This window comes from Hemicordylus capensis, chromosome 4 (assembly GCF_027244095.1).
Source record: "Hemicordylus capensis ecotype Gifberg chromosome 4, rHemCap1.1.pri, whole genome shotgun sequence".
NCBI lineage: Eukaryota > Metazoa > Chordata > Lepidosauria > Squamata > Cordylidae > Hemicordylus > Hemicordylus capensis.
The window spans coordinates 48,842,538-48,858,955 of record NC_069660.1 but is presented as its reverse complement, the minus strand read 5'-3'; the positions used below and the strand labels follow the sequence as shown (position 1 = coordinate 48,858,955).

The window sequence follows — 16,418 nt, the reverse complement described above, 5'->3', positions numbered from 1 at the left end:
GGACCTGCCAGGCCCGTTGCCGCTGCTTGCTAGCCTCTGCGGCCGGCCTCTTTGAGGCTGGCGACCTCTTCCGCACCCCCACCTTCTTGCCCAGGCTGCCGGGCTGAGTCCCGCTGCTGCGGCCGGGCCTGCCGCCGCCGCCTCGCCCGGGCCCACTGCCTCGCCTCCACGGCCGGGCCGGGCCTGTGGCCACCATCGCCACCCACAGCCTGGCCCGCCGCTGGCCAAGTTCTCCCAGGTGCGCTACACCAGCCAATCAGGCGCCTCCGTAGCCCAGCCAATCAGCTGGGCTGCCAGGATGCATTTTCCCTGGGCACACCTAGGATGGATGGATGGATGGATGGATAGATATTAAACACGATGGCTAGCATCCAGAGTTGTACTCACATTGTTGCACTAGCGGAAGCCATGTTTTATGCTCCTTCCTAGTTGCTGTAGCCTCCAGAATATCCAAAAATGCTATTCCCAAGGATTGAAGGACCCTTTGCAACAATGTGAGATGCAGCACTGATGGCTGCAGGGGAGAATTTGAAGAAAATAGACGGAGACAGGAGGAAGCTGGTGAAGTACTAGTCTGGGTGTCGCCCAGTGTTATAACATTTTATTTATCAATAAAACTGATGGATTATTAGCCCACGGTTCTACTCATGCAGAAGCACTGAAGTGAATATTTAAGGATTAAGTTATTTGCAAATATTCTAATTTTCATTTAGGGTTTTTTAATTAGTGGAATTAGCTCGAGTGCATTTCCATTTCTTCCACCCTCAAGTTCCTAAACTTCCAAAAAGCTTTGGGGAAAAGCTTCCCAAAAGCTTTGTCCCTCAAGTTCATGAACTTCTAAAAAGCTTGACTTGGTATTAACGGATGTGTCATGTTACATCTTAGGTATACCATTTGGCAAGTGTGCGTTTGCGTGATCTATGCTTAAAATTGGACGTTTCCAGTGATTTACGCAGGAAGATATGGACATGTTTTGAATTCACGTTAGTTCATTGTACAGATCTAATGAAAGATAGGCACTTGGATCAGCACCTTCTCTGTGCCTTTTACATTATGGCAAAGGTAAGGCATATCCTTCAGAAAATTGCTCTTATTTTCATGTAAAATTCATAAACTTGCTGCCTCTAGGGGTGTGTGTGTGTTTTCAACATGATCACTAAATATTTTCCTCCTAAATAGGATTTGGGAAGTGGTCCAGATCAGAACCATGCAAGGGAACAAAGGGTTAACGCCTCCTTCTCCCATGCCACCACCCTCATCCAGATTGCTCCCCACTCATGTAATTGCTATTTAGGGAGGGAAAAGCTGGACACACAAGGGCCAGATATGGGCTTGATGTAATATGTAGTTTGGCTCTACAAAGCCTTAATAAGTGTGTTGTTTTGTAGCTGTCCTGCTCCCCAAAGACTCTGTACATAGCCAGACCTTTCCAAAGCATACCCTCTCTTTATGAATCTCTTTTATAGCATATGCTCCTCTGTGCAGAGTCTTGTGAAATCCAGCTCATCTCAAGTGTTTCTCAATGTATGGGACAACACATATTTTTCTTTCTTATTTTAAGTCCTTTAAACTTTCAAATGAATTGGGAAAGGAGGAATGCAATCTGCCGTAGCTAGTGACTGCAGCAAATAGAAATCTCAGCAGAATAAACTGCAGAGAACAGCTTCTTCTCTATTATTGTTCTCATGGAATCAGAGAGTGGAAGAACTTGCTTGAGTTCTGTGGAAGAACTTGCTTGAGTTCTCCAGAGTCCAGATGAAGGCTTTAAAGCAGTAGCTGAACAAAACAAGGATAAAGGTTTAGTTTAAATATTTCTGCCCAGTTAGGTTCTGACTCTGTAATATTTGCTGCTGTGAACTTCATAAATGGTGCAAGCAGGAAACTGGAATGTGCAACTTGTGAAATGAGCTACTCATATAGTTATGACGTAAAATAGCTGCTTTTGTGGTGGGTGCCTTCCAGAACTGCTTCCCATAATGCAGTGTTTTATGAAACACTCTGGTTCCTCAAATCACAGCTCAACCTCTATAACAGTAGTTTTGGATACAACGGAGAGGAATTCTGAATGCACAGCATGTACCAGTTTTGTATTGCGCTCCCCTCCCAATTTTATGTAGAATGTTGCTGATATCTAAATAGCTCTTCTGGCATGATTTGCATACAGAAGGTCCCAGGTTCAATCCTTGGCCTTGAAGTAGGATTGGGAAAGACCCCTGACTGAAACCTTAGAGAGCTACTGCCAGCCAGTGTAGACAGTACTGATCTAGAAGGACCACCAAGTAGAAGACAGCTTCACATGTTATGCATATGCACCTGGACTTTCCCACACACACCCCTTCCACCCACTGCAGCTCTTTATGCTGTGTTAAGGAGCACCTAAACAAGGAGTGCCTTGCAGGGCAGCACAAGGGGTTGCAGATGCAGGAGGTGGTGGTGTCTACAGGAGCCCAGCTGGGTAAGGGAAGATCCTCATCCTTTTGGACAGGAAGTATTTTAGATCTAGGCATGTGTTTAGGAATGTGTTTCCTGTGCAATCAATTTCCTGTGTAATCAACTTTTTGTGCAGGTATCCAAAGAGGAAAGAACTTTTCAGGACATCATGAAAAGCTATAGAAATCAGCCACAAGCAAATAGCCATGTAAGTATGTTTTCAAACAAACATAACTATTGGTCAACATTTTGATAAGTATTTTTGTACAGATGGATTTATCATTTAAACACCACAAGCACTTTTGAGGATTTTTAAAATTAATACTTAGTATTAATAATTATGAAACTTGAATTTTGCCATGTGCTGTAGGTCTACAGAAGTGTTTTACTGAAAAGTGCTCCCACAGAGGTAGTATTAGATATAAAACAAGAAGAGACTTCAGAAGAAGGTAAGTGAACACTGATTCTATTATTTTTAAAACTTTGAATTGGCCAGCCTAAGACTAGATTTGCTGTTTTTTTAATTTGCCTGTTTGCTTCTGTGCCTTGATCATCAGCCCTGCACACAAATTAAGCATATTACGCTTTTTTACCATTCCTTGCTGGTGTAGGAGGTTACCCATTGTGGGCTATCGCCACCCACATGGTCCAGAAGGCAGGATTATGTAAATGAAGAGAACCTTTAAGGGACTCCCTGTGTCCGGTTTCCGCCAATTCATTTCCCGCCTTTGCTCCAGATAGCACCTATTTGCTTTTAGGCTTCATAGGGCCTACTTTGCTCTCTTGACAGCATCTCCTTTGTGTTCCTCATCTGTCTAAATTGTCCTCCATTTTCTCTCTTTGGTGATTCCTGCTTTTCTTACAGTTTAAAATTTAAACAACAGCAGCAAAAATCCTCCTTTAGTCTTATCCTTCCTCCCTTCCCCCCCCCTTCTCATTTTCATTCTATGGCTATGGATCAGGGAAGGATGAAAGTCTTAGCATTTAGGTCAAAAAGGGCAAGGGTTATCTTCCTGCCCAAATTCAAGCCTACAAGCCTCAGTGTCTTCCTCTTCTAGGGGGAGCTCCGCAAGTTGCTCCACTCCTTGACCACTGAGCCTCCAGAGAGTGGTAGCCACGCTCCGGGCATGACTCTAACAATAGTGCAAGAAAGAGTGCTTTACAAAGGAAAGGAAGTGCCTGATTGCGGAGGAGGATTCCGTGCGCTCCAAGCTGTACAAGTGCCTGCACCTGGAGGAGACACAATCCCCACCACTGCCAATTCTTTCACTGGTGCTTTCACTGGTGAGCAGTACTCACCAATGGTCTCCTTGTGCTGGCAGCCACCATGCCACTGCAGCCTCCCTCAGAGGATGCGAGGCCGGCACCTAAACCTGATCAGTCTGCCCGGCCAGCACAGAACGATCAGGTGGCAGCTGTTCTCGGACTTACTTGCGGCGAGGAAGATGATATGGAGCACCAAGAAAGTGAGGACGACATCCATGAGGACCCTACACGTGACACTGGGCCAGTGAGACCTCTTCCCCCAGCAGAGCTGGGGACTGATCCCAACAATCCATCTCCCCCGTTCCATGCCTCATCCCCTTGCAGGCCCATTACTGCCCAGGGGCTGAGCAACCCTTTCAATTGGCAGGAATGGGTAAGGCAACTGGTAGGAGAGTCTTAAGGCACACAAGGCTTATTGTAAATGCAGGAGGTGTGTGAACAGCTCCTCTTCTTCGTCATCCTCAGCCTTATCACCAGAACCTAGAAAAAAGGGTTAAAAGTCTGTTAAGAAAAAGACCCATGAGAAAGGGCTTTCTTCTCTTCACCATTCTTCTGAATTGTCCAGGGGTGTGTGTATCTCATGACATATATGCGCCACTTGGGGACTCAGATGCTACTGACTCAGATACTCCACGGGGAGCATTCTCCACAACCTAGGGGCAACAATGGAGAAGGCCCTATCTAAGGTCACCATCAGATGAACTGGTGGCACCTGAAGATGGACCCCTCCTGATTATCTTAATGTGTGGTGGGGACTTTGTAGAGAAAAGTGCTCTCTCCGGTAACCTGGACCTAAGCAATTAAGAGCTTTAAAGATAATAACCAGCACTTTCTACTTTGCCCATAAACCTATCAACAGCCAGTGAAACTGTTTAAGAACAGGCATAATGTGGTCTCTCCTGAGTACCCCAGAGACCAATCTGGCTGCCACATTTTGAACTAACTGAAGTTTCCAAACTGTGTACAAAGGCATCCCTGCATAGAGTGCATTGTAGTAGTCCAACCTGGAGGTTACCTGCTGGTGTACCACTGTTTTCGGGTCATTCTCCTCAAGAAGTGGACGGAGTTGTCAAATCACTCGCAGCTGGTAAAAAGCACTCCTGGCCACAGCCTCAACCTGAGGCACCAGGGCTGGGTCCAAGAACACTCCCAACCTTCAAACCTGTTCTTTCTGGGGGAGTGTAACCTCACCCAGAACAGGAAGTTTTAATCCATCTTTCAGATTACAACCCCCAACAGTTACCTCCTCCATCTTGCCTGGATTTAACTTCAGTTTATTATCCCTCATTCAGCCCATTGCTGCCTGTGTGCAGGCATTTAAGGAGCTAACACCATTTCCTGATACTAATGACAAATACACTTGGGTGTCATCAGCATATTGATAACACCCAGCACAAGTTGTATAACTTCTCTGATGAGGTTTTGGACTTTATTAGGGTCTTCCTTACCAATGCCCCCCATTGCAGCCCTTCTCAGTGGAGCAGTGGTCCCGAAGGATGTAGATTCCACCCTTAAAGAACCTACTGATAAATGGGTGGAGGTTGCTATATGCTGGGCACATAAGGCAGAGTCCATGGCACTCAGGGCAGTTACATGGCTTCTCTGGTGTCCAGGGCTTCTATCACACACACACACACACACACACACACACACACACCCTGAATGAAACCCTGTGTGTCTGAGGAGGAAACTCCTATGGCTATAGAGAGCAACATAATTCATGGATGATGCTTCTCGACAGTGTTTGTTTTTCAGCCAGGGCTGTAAGCTCCAACATTATAGCCAGAAGGAACCTCTGGTTTAAACACTGGCACATGGATGATGAATTCCAGCCTTACTTCTGTGCCTTACTTGGGCTCCAAGCTTTTGGGGGATGAAACACTTAAGGATATTTTGAGTCAAGAGGGAAGCTCTCCCCTACAAGGCATTCAGGCCATCTTTTGGCCCCAGAGAGGTTTCCAGGAGAAATAGACAGTACTGGAGTAGATTACCCAATCAGGGTCAACAGGCATTTCAACCCCAGCTCAGATCTAGTTTTCCATCTCAAACCAAGGTGCCCAGGCATCAGTCCTGATGATCAACCACTAAAGGTGGGAGGCTATATTTTATTTTGGAAGTTATGTTATATTTTGGCACGCCTGGGATTCTTCAACTTCAGGCCAAGGGTTCTCTATAGTTTCACAAGGTTACAGAATAGAACTTGGCCATCATCCAGGGGGAAAATTGTTATCCACCCCGAAATCTCACAGTTATCTAAAACATGTTGGGCTATTCCAGGCCATTCACCATCTACTTCAAATAGAGACCATAGAGACAATACTCACTGACCAAAGGGGGAAGAGAGTATACTCCATACTCTTCATTGTCCCCAGAAAAGATGGGTTTCTTTGGGCACTTTTGGATCTGAAGTTTGTAAACCAATTCATTTTTTAAAAAGAAGTAGTTCTAGATGGAAACCTTACTATCAGTAGCAGAGGCACTTCAGAGTCAGGATTACCTGGCATCCATAGTCCTGAAAGAAGTGTATCTACATATATCTATCCACCTGGACAGCTGACATCTCCGGTTCACCTACCAAAACCATCACTTTCAATACAGAACTCTGCCTTTCGGCCTAACCTCGGAGCCAGGAGTCTTTACTAAGGTTTTGGTACCACGGGTGGCTTACCTTTGCCTCCAGGGGATCCACCTTTACTAGTACCTGGACAATCTTCTGATCCAAGGAAAATGTCTTCCATGGAAACCAAATAGGCTCTGACAAAGACCTTATCTTGCCTGGAGGTGCACGGGTTTTTTGGTCAATCAGGAGAAGAGCCACTTTATACCATCCCAGCAGATTGCTCACCTGGGGGTGGTTACTGACACGTCCAAGGACAGGCTTTTTCTTCCTTCGGACTGTTTTTGGGTCCTGATGGGATTGGCTCAGGAAGTGTATTGGAGCCAATCAATGGACCTGCTGTGATTTGTGCTTTTACTGGGCCTGATGGCTGCAGCTGTAGACTTGGCTCCGTAGGCCAGGTTCCACCCCAGACCCCTGCAGTGGGCCCTGCTTTCCCACCAGACAGACATTGTCTGCAAGTGTCCGCTGTTTATTGCCATCAAAGAGCCACAGAGACTCACTTTCCGTTGCTGGCTTCTTCTAGCGAACTTGTCCAGGGGCAAGCTGTTCATAGAGTCAAGCCACATCAGGGTGACCATGGATGCGAGCCTCTAAGGTTGCACCGTTTCTTTCCACGTGCAGGGCAGGTAGACCCTGGCTGAACACCACCACAGTATAAATTGGCTGGAACTGAGGGTGGGGCATCTTGCCCTGCTTGCCTTTCGGGACATTGTCAGGGGCCCACATGTCATGATCCACATAGGCAGCATGACCACAAAAGTTCATATAAATCATCAGGGGGCCCTCCATGGCCATGCACATGCGCAGAAGCCTGAAATCAGCCATTCTGCCTCATTTGGAGGCAGGCAGGGCTGAGGAAGGGAGCCTTTCTCCCTCCCAGGTCCTCCCCTCCCTCCTGCAGTGAGTGGTGGTGAATGCTTTTCAGTAAATTTAAGCGGCCACAGCAGCGTGCCTGTTACCAGCGCGCCACCACAGCAAGCCGTGCCTCTGCCTCATCCAGAGCCATCGTTTGGGAAGCGGCCAGGAGAGCTCTCACCGCTGTGTCCCTGCTCCGCGGCTGATCAGCAGCGGCTTTAAAAGTGTTTTTGTTTTTTAAATTTAAAGGTCAAAAAGCAAGAGAAATTGAGTCATAGGAACATAGGAGGCTGCCATATACTGAGTCAGACCATAGGTCCATCTCGCTCAGTATTATCTACACAGACTGGCAGCAGCTTCTTCAAGGTTGCAGGTAGGAATCTCGCTCAGACCTATCTTGGAGATGCTGCCAGGGAGGGAACTTAGAACCTAGATGCTCTTCCTGGGGCTGCTCCATCCCCTAAGGAGAATATCTTACAGTGCTCACACTTCTAGTCTCCCATTCATATGCAACTAGGGTGGACCCTGCTTAGCTAAGAGGACAAGTCATCTTGCTACCACAAGACCAGCTCTCTTCCAGGGGGAGACATGGGTTATTCCAGGGGATCTCCAACTTGAGTCCAACTGCCATCATCCCCAGCCACAATGACCCAAGTTGAAGAACCCCTGGGATGTTAGGTTTGGCAAAGGGTGAACTCCTCAAATGCTTAGGGGGGAATCTGCGTCCCTGGATTAGACCTGTTTCCATCTGCAAGGGACAAACCAACAAGGAAGGGCTGTGTTTTGCTTGTGGGCTTCCTAGGGGGGCACCTGGTTTGAACTGTACACAGAACTGTACAATCCTCAGTTACATTTAAGGACCAACTGGAATGTTGGCAACCCAGATTTAGGAGGACCTGAACACGGGGTGCTTGTGAGGGTTCAGCCAAGGCCCACAGTGAGCAGACCAGTCACCAGAGGCTGGATAGTGGGGGAAGGATCCAGGAAGCCAAGATGTCCCCAGTGGAAGATGGCAGTGGAGATTAACGAATACCCAAAAGATTGCTCTCTAGAATACTGAAGTGGCCGAATGGGACAAAGATTTCCCTGCAGGAAATCAGGACATTCCGTGTAGTGTGGGACAGTTGGCAACCCTATCTCCAGCATTGAACATCAGCGCTGCTAAATTCAGTGATATGCCTCTCTCTGCCTTCAGAGTCTCCAATCCATCCCCTTCTTCTCTCCTCCCTCTTTCTTGGCATGCTGCTGCAGCTTGCCTGAGCAAATCGCTTGCTCTCCCTCCCTTCCCCTTTCCCTATGTCTGTCTTCCCCATTCTTCCTCCTGAATTGTATGCTATTATCTGATTAGATTAACACTGATCTGACACACACCCAACACATATCTTAGAATGCTTGGAAATGCTTTTATTATTGCTTAGTCACTCTCATCATGATTCAGTTGTATTACAATAAAGCTTTGAAACTTTGTATGAATCCTGGGCCTGGATCTCTTTCTCTCACCAGTCTGCTCATAAAGTTGTGCTGTCAAGTCGGTGCCAACTCCTGGCGACCACAGAGCCATGTGGTTTTCTTTGTTAGAATACAGGTGAGGTTGACCATTGCCATCTCCCGTGCAGTATGAGATGATGCCTTTCAGCATCTTCCTATATTGCTGCTGCCCAATATAGGTGTTTCCCATGGTCTGGGAGACATACCAGCGGAGATTCAAACCAGCAACCTCTTGTTCTGTAGGCAAGTTACTTCCCCACTGGAGACCACTAAAAGAACTTGAGCCACAGGGTGGCAGTGTTGCTGGACTCCTGACTCTGGTGTATATCTCATGACCATACACAGAGTGCAGAAGCAACCTTAGCTCACGACACTTTCAGCACTGTGAATAAGGTGCATGGTGGAGAGAAGAGAGAACACCAGCCAAACTCTTCTTATTAAGATGATGTATTTATCTGCCTTTTGTCTCTATAATATAGAAAGCTTGTGGGTTTTTTCCTTCTATTTTTTTTAAAAGCCTACAGTATTTAACTTCTGCTCCTACCTCTCCCCCTTCCTTATAATAGACTCTTCTAGGAAGATGAACTATTCACCTGTAAGGACAATACCAAAAAATCCCAGAAACTTGGAAAAGGATGAGAGAGGAGATCTGATAAAATTTTACAACACCATCTATGTAGGAAGAGTGAAAAATTTTGCACTGAAATATGCTTCTAACCAGGATCATGTGGTATGTGGATCACTTCAGTTTCAAAAAATGATAGAGTTTGGTATGATCCTCAGTTACAAATTAGCCTTTGTAAACTCGAAAGTAAAATGGCATACATTTTCAATTGGATCCCATAAAATGTTCATGTTCTTTGTTCCATAGTTGTTGAATAGAATTTTGCTCTTCTCTCCAACCAAGCAGAAATTTGGTTACCATCTCAGACCATTAAGCAGTTCAAAATTTACACTGTTGAGTATCTAACCTGGTACTGGGGTGGTATCTGACACAAAGCCCTGGGATGGAGCACCTCTGAAGAGTTCTTCAGCCTAAGCTACAGCTCTTTAGCACTGCTGTCACTGTGGCATTATCTCCTGTTGTGGACAGCTGGTCCCCTTCAGCTGCAATTCAGAAGAATGCAGGAGGCTGAATTGGTATGGGAACAGTGGAATTATCTTCAGGGTGATGCTTCAGATCTCATTTCTTCTAGTGATTTGAAGCAGGAACATAGAGTTCTTGGGCTGTAGCAGCCCAGAGAAGCCTTGAGAGACTCAAAAGTCAGGCAGCTACTAATGCAACAAACTTGCAAATATTGCATAATCATACCTTCAAAAGAGAGGGAGGTGCCCACAACCACTGATGAGAGGAATGTAGATAATTGGGGTGCATGTTAATTGGGTAAATTAAAAAAATACAGTACTCTGTATTAGAAAGTTACAGTTGTATGAAATTATGTACAGTATACCTCCAGTGCTATATGGAATTTCCAAGCAGCCAAACAGTGGCTTGAGCTAGTAGATGGGAGTGTTTGGCTAAAACAAGATGGATTCTACCTAAAACAACCTAAATTAATCCCATCCCAAACATCTTGTGTAAACGGGAGGAACTGCTGTCACAGACAGCTTTCTACATGCAGCAGTTCAAGTGGTTCTAAATCTCTGAGAAATTTGTTTAGGTACTTGAAAGATAGTTCATTGTCTAAATGACCATCCAGTTCTATCAGTCCTACAATTCTAAGATTATAAATTACCTGGGTTTCATATATTATGTAGATAATTTATTTTCAATTTCAAATTTAGATGTGTGCCTTCTATTGGAAGATTCTAGGTATAATATATAGTGTGCCCTCATAAAATGTTGTACATCAGGGTCGTACTTAAATTTATTTAAAACTTGAGGGTAGAACTAATGTTTGCCAAACTGAGATAGAATTTATGTTGCTATGATGCTGTATCAACATTTTTCATGGTAAATAATGGGTGCAGCCTCTAGACATCTCCATGATGGTGGGAAAGGTCACTTCTAACCAGTTTTAGTGAAACCTATCTAGCTTGAAGAACTATATTGATAGCCAGAAATACTTCTGCATTTGTAATTTTGTACTTGTGTGCTTCATTTGACCTTGTGTTTGCAAAACTGGGAAGACACTTAACAGACTTCTTATATTAAGTGTACAACTTTTCTTTCAAAGGTGGAAGCACCTCCCCTTTCTCCCTTCCCCAGCATTAAACAGCAGCCAGTGTCTCCTCGGCGAATATCCCAGCAACACTCTGTTTATGTGTCACCACACAAAAATGGTACTTGCCTGACACCTAAGACTGCACTGTTATATAAATTTAATGGGAGCCCTTCTAAGGTAAGATCCATGCAGTTTTAAACAATTAGAAGTTTAAAATTTCATCCAGTTTGTTAGCTTCAAGACCATGCTTGGTAGAAGTTACGCTTTAAAAATGCACATGTTTCGCTCCTTTATGACAACTATTAAAGACTTTTGTTATTGACTTTGATTATAATTCTTTTAATTTCACAGAGTTTGAAGGAAATCAACAATATGATAAAACAAGAAGGACAGAGAACTAAGAAAAGAGCAATATCAATTGATAGTGACACAGAGTCACCAGCGAAGAGACTCTGCCAGGAGAATGATGATGTCTTGCTTAAACGTCTTCAGGATGTTGTCAGTGAAAGAGCAAATCATTAGGCCAGCCAGAGTACTAGGAGGACCAGAGCTTGTTATAATTTGTCTCATTTAACTCAAGATTTTCCACACACACTTTTTTGTGTGTGCTTATGAGGAAGACCAAAGTATAAACATGTACTGGTTTTATGATGCTTTCTTTTTTCATAAATATTGAAATTAGAAGTGGCATTTTTTACCATTATTGAACTTCTGCAATACCGCTTATGAATGTTTACAGCACTATTTTAAAGTTGAGTCTGAGCTGTAAGAAGTTCTGCCTTTTATTTTTGTAACGTTGGTTTTCAAGTTGTACTCTGAAAGTAGGAGACAATTATAAAAGGTTCAAAGTGTTCAGATTACAAGCATCAGATGTTAGGGAAGCAACAGTTGATTATTCCTTAGTGGTGTGAAGTTTATTTAAAAAGTAGGGGTGGGTTTCTTATTCTTTAAAAGAAATTATTACCATCCGCACATTATTTTAATGTGAGGTGAGGGTGGAGCTACTAAATGGCAACAAATTCTTCAGTTTGAACTGAATTAGTGTTTGGGATTATAGTTTCTGGGTTTTGTTTTTGCAGCCGGTATAACTGCAGTAGTAACAGTGGTATGCAGTCATCTATCATAGTGCATATTGGGGAAACTTGTGTTCTCTTGCTACCTCATTTGAATTTGCTTTCCTCCAAATGCAGAGTTGACAGTACTAACTGGCAAAAAGCATGTCACTCATACTATTTTTCTGTGCTTTTATTCATCAGCTAATATGGCTGCTTATTAGGGCAGCTTATGTGAGAAGAAGCCAATTCTGGGTGTTTAGAATAACAAAGATTTCCCTTCTACAGTCTTCCCAACAGGTAGGGAAGGCTGGAGTGGCTTGAAATATTAGTTCACCTCTCTCAGGAAGGGGACTCAAAGGAGTTGGGAAAGTGCCTTGTGTTATGAGGGAGTAGGGTTGCCTCATTGCTGGCTAGTTTAAAGGAGCAGGGAAGATTTGTAAAGTAAGTACCTCTCACCACCACCCCACACTGGAAGATCTTTTTTTAAAAAAATGCCCAGCCAGCAGCAAGAGGATGACTCTTTCTTTCTATAGGTTTTCTTACTCCTTTGACTCCCTGGGGCTCTTTCTTCTTATTGGGAGAGCAGGAAAAGATTGGGGGCAGGGGGCAGTGCTCTGAGCCTCTCTTGCCGCCTCCTGCCTGTTGAGAATGGGAGACTTCTAAGATTCTAGCCCTATCAGGGTCTGCTGCTTCCCATGTGAACAGCTGTAACATGTAGCCAGGCTCTTACATTCCATTTTTTGTTTTGTTTTCTGAAAAGCATATTCTCCTTTTTTGTGTAGTATCTACACAGAATGTAAACCTTATCAAATTAGGTTGGCCTGTACATAAGATATTATGTTGCGGTTGCAGGGATTTGACCACAGTTATGACACTCTGAAATGTTTATAAAGAAACAGTTTAATTAGGAGTACTTTATTGAAAAATGGGGAAATTAATGTTTTATTATTAGTGCATAGGGCCATTCTCTTTCACTTTGTTAGGGTGTTTAAGAGCATAAGATAATCCTATATTGTGCTTCTAGTTTCATATGGTTGTAAGTATTTTGTATAGACTGCCTTTCATAAAACATCTGATTTTAAGTTTTTGCATGTTCATCTTTAACTAGTATCCCAGGATTTAATACACAGGTCTACTAGTGTGATAGGTTGCAGTGCAAAACTAGAATTGTGGTTTGGAAGAAAATAAAGCTGACAGACATATCTTTTGTGTTGAATGGACAGAATTGCATTCTGTCTGTGCTTTAGTAAGTTGTTGTGAAAGGAAGTTACACAAGTGCCACAGAATCTAAATATTAGTCTTTCTTATAAAACAAGCAACCCCATGGTAACAATAGCTTTGAAAAAGGTGTGGCCTTCTGAAGTATTGACAGAATTAAACAATGGGGCATAAAAATCCATTCAGTTTCAGCTATGTTACTTTTCAGTGCATCCCCCCTCCCCCCAAGTCCATTAAGTCTCCTGTATACTACTGCTATTTATCTGTCCTCCATGTCTATCTGTATTCTCAGGTACTGTATTAAAAGGCTGGTGCTGAAGTTTTTATTAATCATGTTTAATGGTTTATATGAATTACGTTTTAACTGTTTGGACTTGAAGCTCCACACTAAACCCAGAAGAGGCTATAGTGGTGCTACAGATTAAATGAGCTTGCTGGAAAAGGTTTTTTATATAAAAATGCTTGTAAAAATTAATCTTAAAATTAAATAAGTTTTATTCTGATTTGGATTGCTTTTTCTTTTTCCTCTGCATTAGAGTGTGTAAGAGCCAATGGTCAGTTTCTCATCTTTTTGATACTGTCTCCCTACACTTAATTTGCATAAAGAAATGGGTAGCCAGCTATGTAGGAAGAAACTGCAGTAGATCTTGAGATATCTTTCCCATACACATTTGGATAAATAGAAGAATCTTAGTGGAACAGGAATAAGCAGCAAATAGGGATGAAGTTTACATTTCTCCCAGGCTTCAGTGAGAGACATTCTATGCTGTATCTATACAACTGAAAGGAGCTTGTATAGAGTTCACTATGAACCCAGCTGAGAACCAGTGTACTTGAAATGCTGGATAAAAATAAAAGATGAAATAAATAGTATGCCACAGTGGATGAATATGATGCCTGGAAAAAGTACAACCCACCTAGAGAACTCAAATGTGTTGGCTACACACCCTAATGAAACCAGTACTAAAATACAAATTACCAACACAAAGTACCTTTTGTGAGGGGGGTAAATCTGTGTTCACACACATTTGCAGCTTTCTGCTGGAATTGAGTCAAACATCTTTCCTTGAATTGGGATGAGTTAGTTTTCTGATGCAGTTCAAATGCTTTGATTTAGAAAGGGCTTTTTTCTGATCAGCTGTGGTGGCACATTGGTGAAGCAGCTTGCCTAGAGTCCAAGTCCCTGCCAGTGTGCTTCCCAGACTGTGCCTAGTAAATAAATCTGTAAGCACCTATATTGGGCAACAGTAATATAGGAAGGTGCTGAAAGCAGCATCTCATACTGTGCGGGAGAAGGCACTAGTAAACTACTTCTGTATTCTACCAAGAAAATCACATGGAATTTGCTCACTAGGAGTCGACACTGACCCCATGGAACAATCTCTTTCTTTTCCCCCCCTGCTGATGTTCACCATCTCTCTACACCCTCCCTCAATGTTAATTTAAAAAAATGAGATTACACCATATCGGGCTCCTCCTGTTCAAAATGATGGGGGATATTTTGGTGCACCTTACCTTGCACAGTTTAGCCCTCCTGCCTTTGCCTGACATCACATCTGTCCTAGGTAAATATTCTAATTCGCACCGCTACTGTGAAAGGTGGCAACCCTACCCACACTAGATTTGATTTTTGTGACATCACAGTCCAACATACTGCACACATTACTATGAATATAAAATCCACTGGAAAAGTTCAATTTTTCAGATGTTAGGAGGTACTTCTCTCTCAGGTCACTTTTCTCTCAGCCTGACTCACTTCACAGGGTGGTTGTGAGGAGAAACAGAAGTATGTAGTACACACTCTGGGCTCCTTGGAGGAAGAGTGGGATATAAAAATAAATAAATAAATAAAGCCAGCGTGGTGTAGTGGTTAGAGTGCTGGACTAGGACCGGGGAGACCCAAGTTCAAATCCCCATTCAGCCATGAGACTTGCTGGGTGACTCTGGGCCAGTCACTTCTCTCTCATCCTAACCTACTTCACAGGGTTGTTGTGAGGAGAAACTCAAGTATGCAGCTCTGGGCTCCTTGGAGGAACAGTGGGATATAAACATGTAAAATAAATAAAATAATAAAATGTAACATAATAATACTTGCTGCTTAAAAAGTCGAGAAACAATGCTTCAGGCAGCAGCATGAGGTGGTAAGACACAGTATCTTCAGGCTACTGGTGAAGGATACCACTTTTAAAATATCCCCCTTCAGCTAAAAAACTTCGAATGTGGTTCAAACTTAAGTATCGAGTGTGGTATCCCACACCTATGGCGTGAAGTCGTGCTGCAGTCTCATCCTCCACCACCACCTCTTTTCTTCTCCCTTCGGCTGCTGCATGTGCCACTGGCAGAGACCGGCTCCCTGAGGCTACCGTGTGATGGTGATGATGATGATGGAGCCCAGTCTTGGGTCTGTTCCCTGAGCAAGAACGGAACGTCTGGAAAGCCAGAGGCGGGCGGTGGGTGGAAGAGAAGTGCGTGGCTTTTGGGTGACGCAGCCTCCGTTTTACCTTTGCCAGTCGTTACGCTAAGCACAAGCCAAGCAGCGCCTGCCTTCCCGCTGCCTGAGGGTCGGAGAGCGAGGAGAGCAGAAGCGCTGCCCGTCAGCCCTCAGCCTTTCAGGCGCAGCACTAGCAGGAGCGCTGCCGGCCTCCGGCTGTGTCACCCGCCCACCGCGGCCGTGAGAGGAGGGCTGTGTCACCCGCATCGCGGCCGGGAGAGGAGGCTTGTGGTCACGTGGTCTGCTTTCCTGGCGGGAGGCGCCTCTCCCGCGGCAAAGCAAGGCCGGCTAGTACTTCTCACTCACTCGCTCGCTCGCTCGCTCAGTCAGTCGGCGGGCGGGCGAGCGAGCGAGCAGCCGTCCGGCGGAGCGATGGCAATGTGGAGCGGGGCCCGGGAGGGAACCCCCAAGCGGGCACGGCCGAACAGCCTAGCCAAGGATGACCTCCACACACCCGAGAAGCGCGCCTCTGCGTGGCCACCACCGGCTGCCGATCCCTGCGGGCTCCACCCCCGGTCCTGGGACACCGAGCAGCTCTGCGACTTCCTCCGCCGCAGCGGCTTCGAGGATCCGGCGGTGCTGAGCAGTTTCCGAGGTGAGCCGGAAAGTGGGCGGGGCCGCCGGGGCGCCACTGGCTGAGCCCACCAGCCGCGCCGCTTTAGGGGGGGTGTCCGTCTCTGCGCGGGAGAGGCATCGGCGGAGACTGAGGTAGAAGATCCCCCTCTCCGCTTTTCAGTGGTTTCCCAAACCGGCGAGGGTTTCTAGTGAGAGGTACAGAGGCGCCTGCCGCAATGTGGGGCTGAAGTTGGTTCTCCCTTCCTTGTTTTAGT

At 44.9% G+C, this 16,418-nt stretch overlaps 2 protein-coding genes across 6 annotated transcripts in view; both read left to right on the top strand.

The window, feature by feature from the left end:
• Positions 1–13,600, top strand: part of RBL1 (RB transcriptional corepressor like 1) — a 50,424-nt gene extending 36,824 nt beyond the window's left edge. For both annotated transcript variants that reach the window (XM_053245238.1, XM_053245240.1), the window contains exons 17-22: positions 886–1,062; positions 2,567–2,638; positions 2,801–2,879; positions 9,226–9,389; positions 10,837–11,001; positions 11,176–13,600. In XM_053245238.1, the coding sequence (XP_053101213.1) occupies positions 886–1,062; positions 2,567–2,638; positions 2,801–2,879; positions 9,226–9,389; positions 10,837–11,001; positions 11,176–11,346 (828 nt within the window). In that variant the 3' untranslated portion in view covers positions 11,347–13,600. The remainder of the gene's footprint in view (positions 1–885; positions 1,063–2,566; positions 2,639–2,800; positions 2,880–9,225; positions 9,390–10,836; positions 11,002–11,175) is intronic.
• Positions 13,601–15,571: 1,971 nt separating this feature from the next.
• Positions 15,572–16,418, top strand: part of SAMHD1 (SAM and HD domain containing deoxynucleoside triphosphate triphosphohydrolase 1) — a 34,378-nt gene continuing 33,531 nt past the window's right edge. The window contains exon 1 of one of the 4 annotated variants that reach the window (XM_053245246.1): positions 15,572–16,183. In XM_053245246.1, the coding sequence (XP_053101221.1) occupies positions 15,961–16,183 (223 nt within the window). In that variant the 5' untranslated portion in view covers positions 15,572–15,960. Of the gene's footprint in view, positions 16,184–16,221; positions 16,360–16,418 lie in introns of those variants that run through there. The other 3 variants (XM_053245241.1, XM_053245244.1, XM_053245243.1) reach the window with 3 other exon arrangements.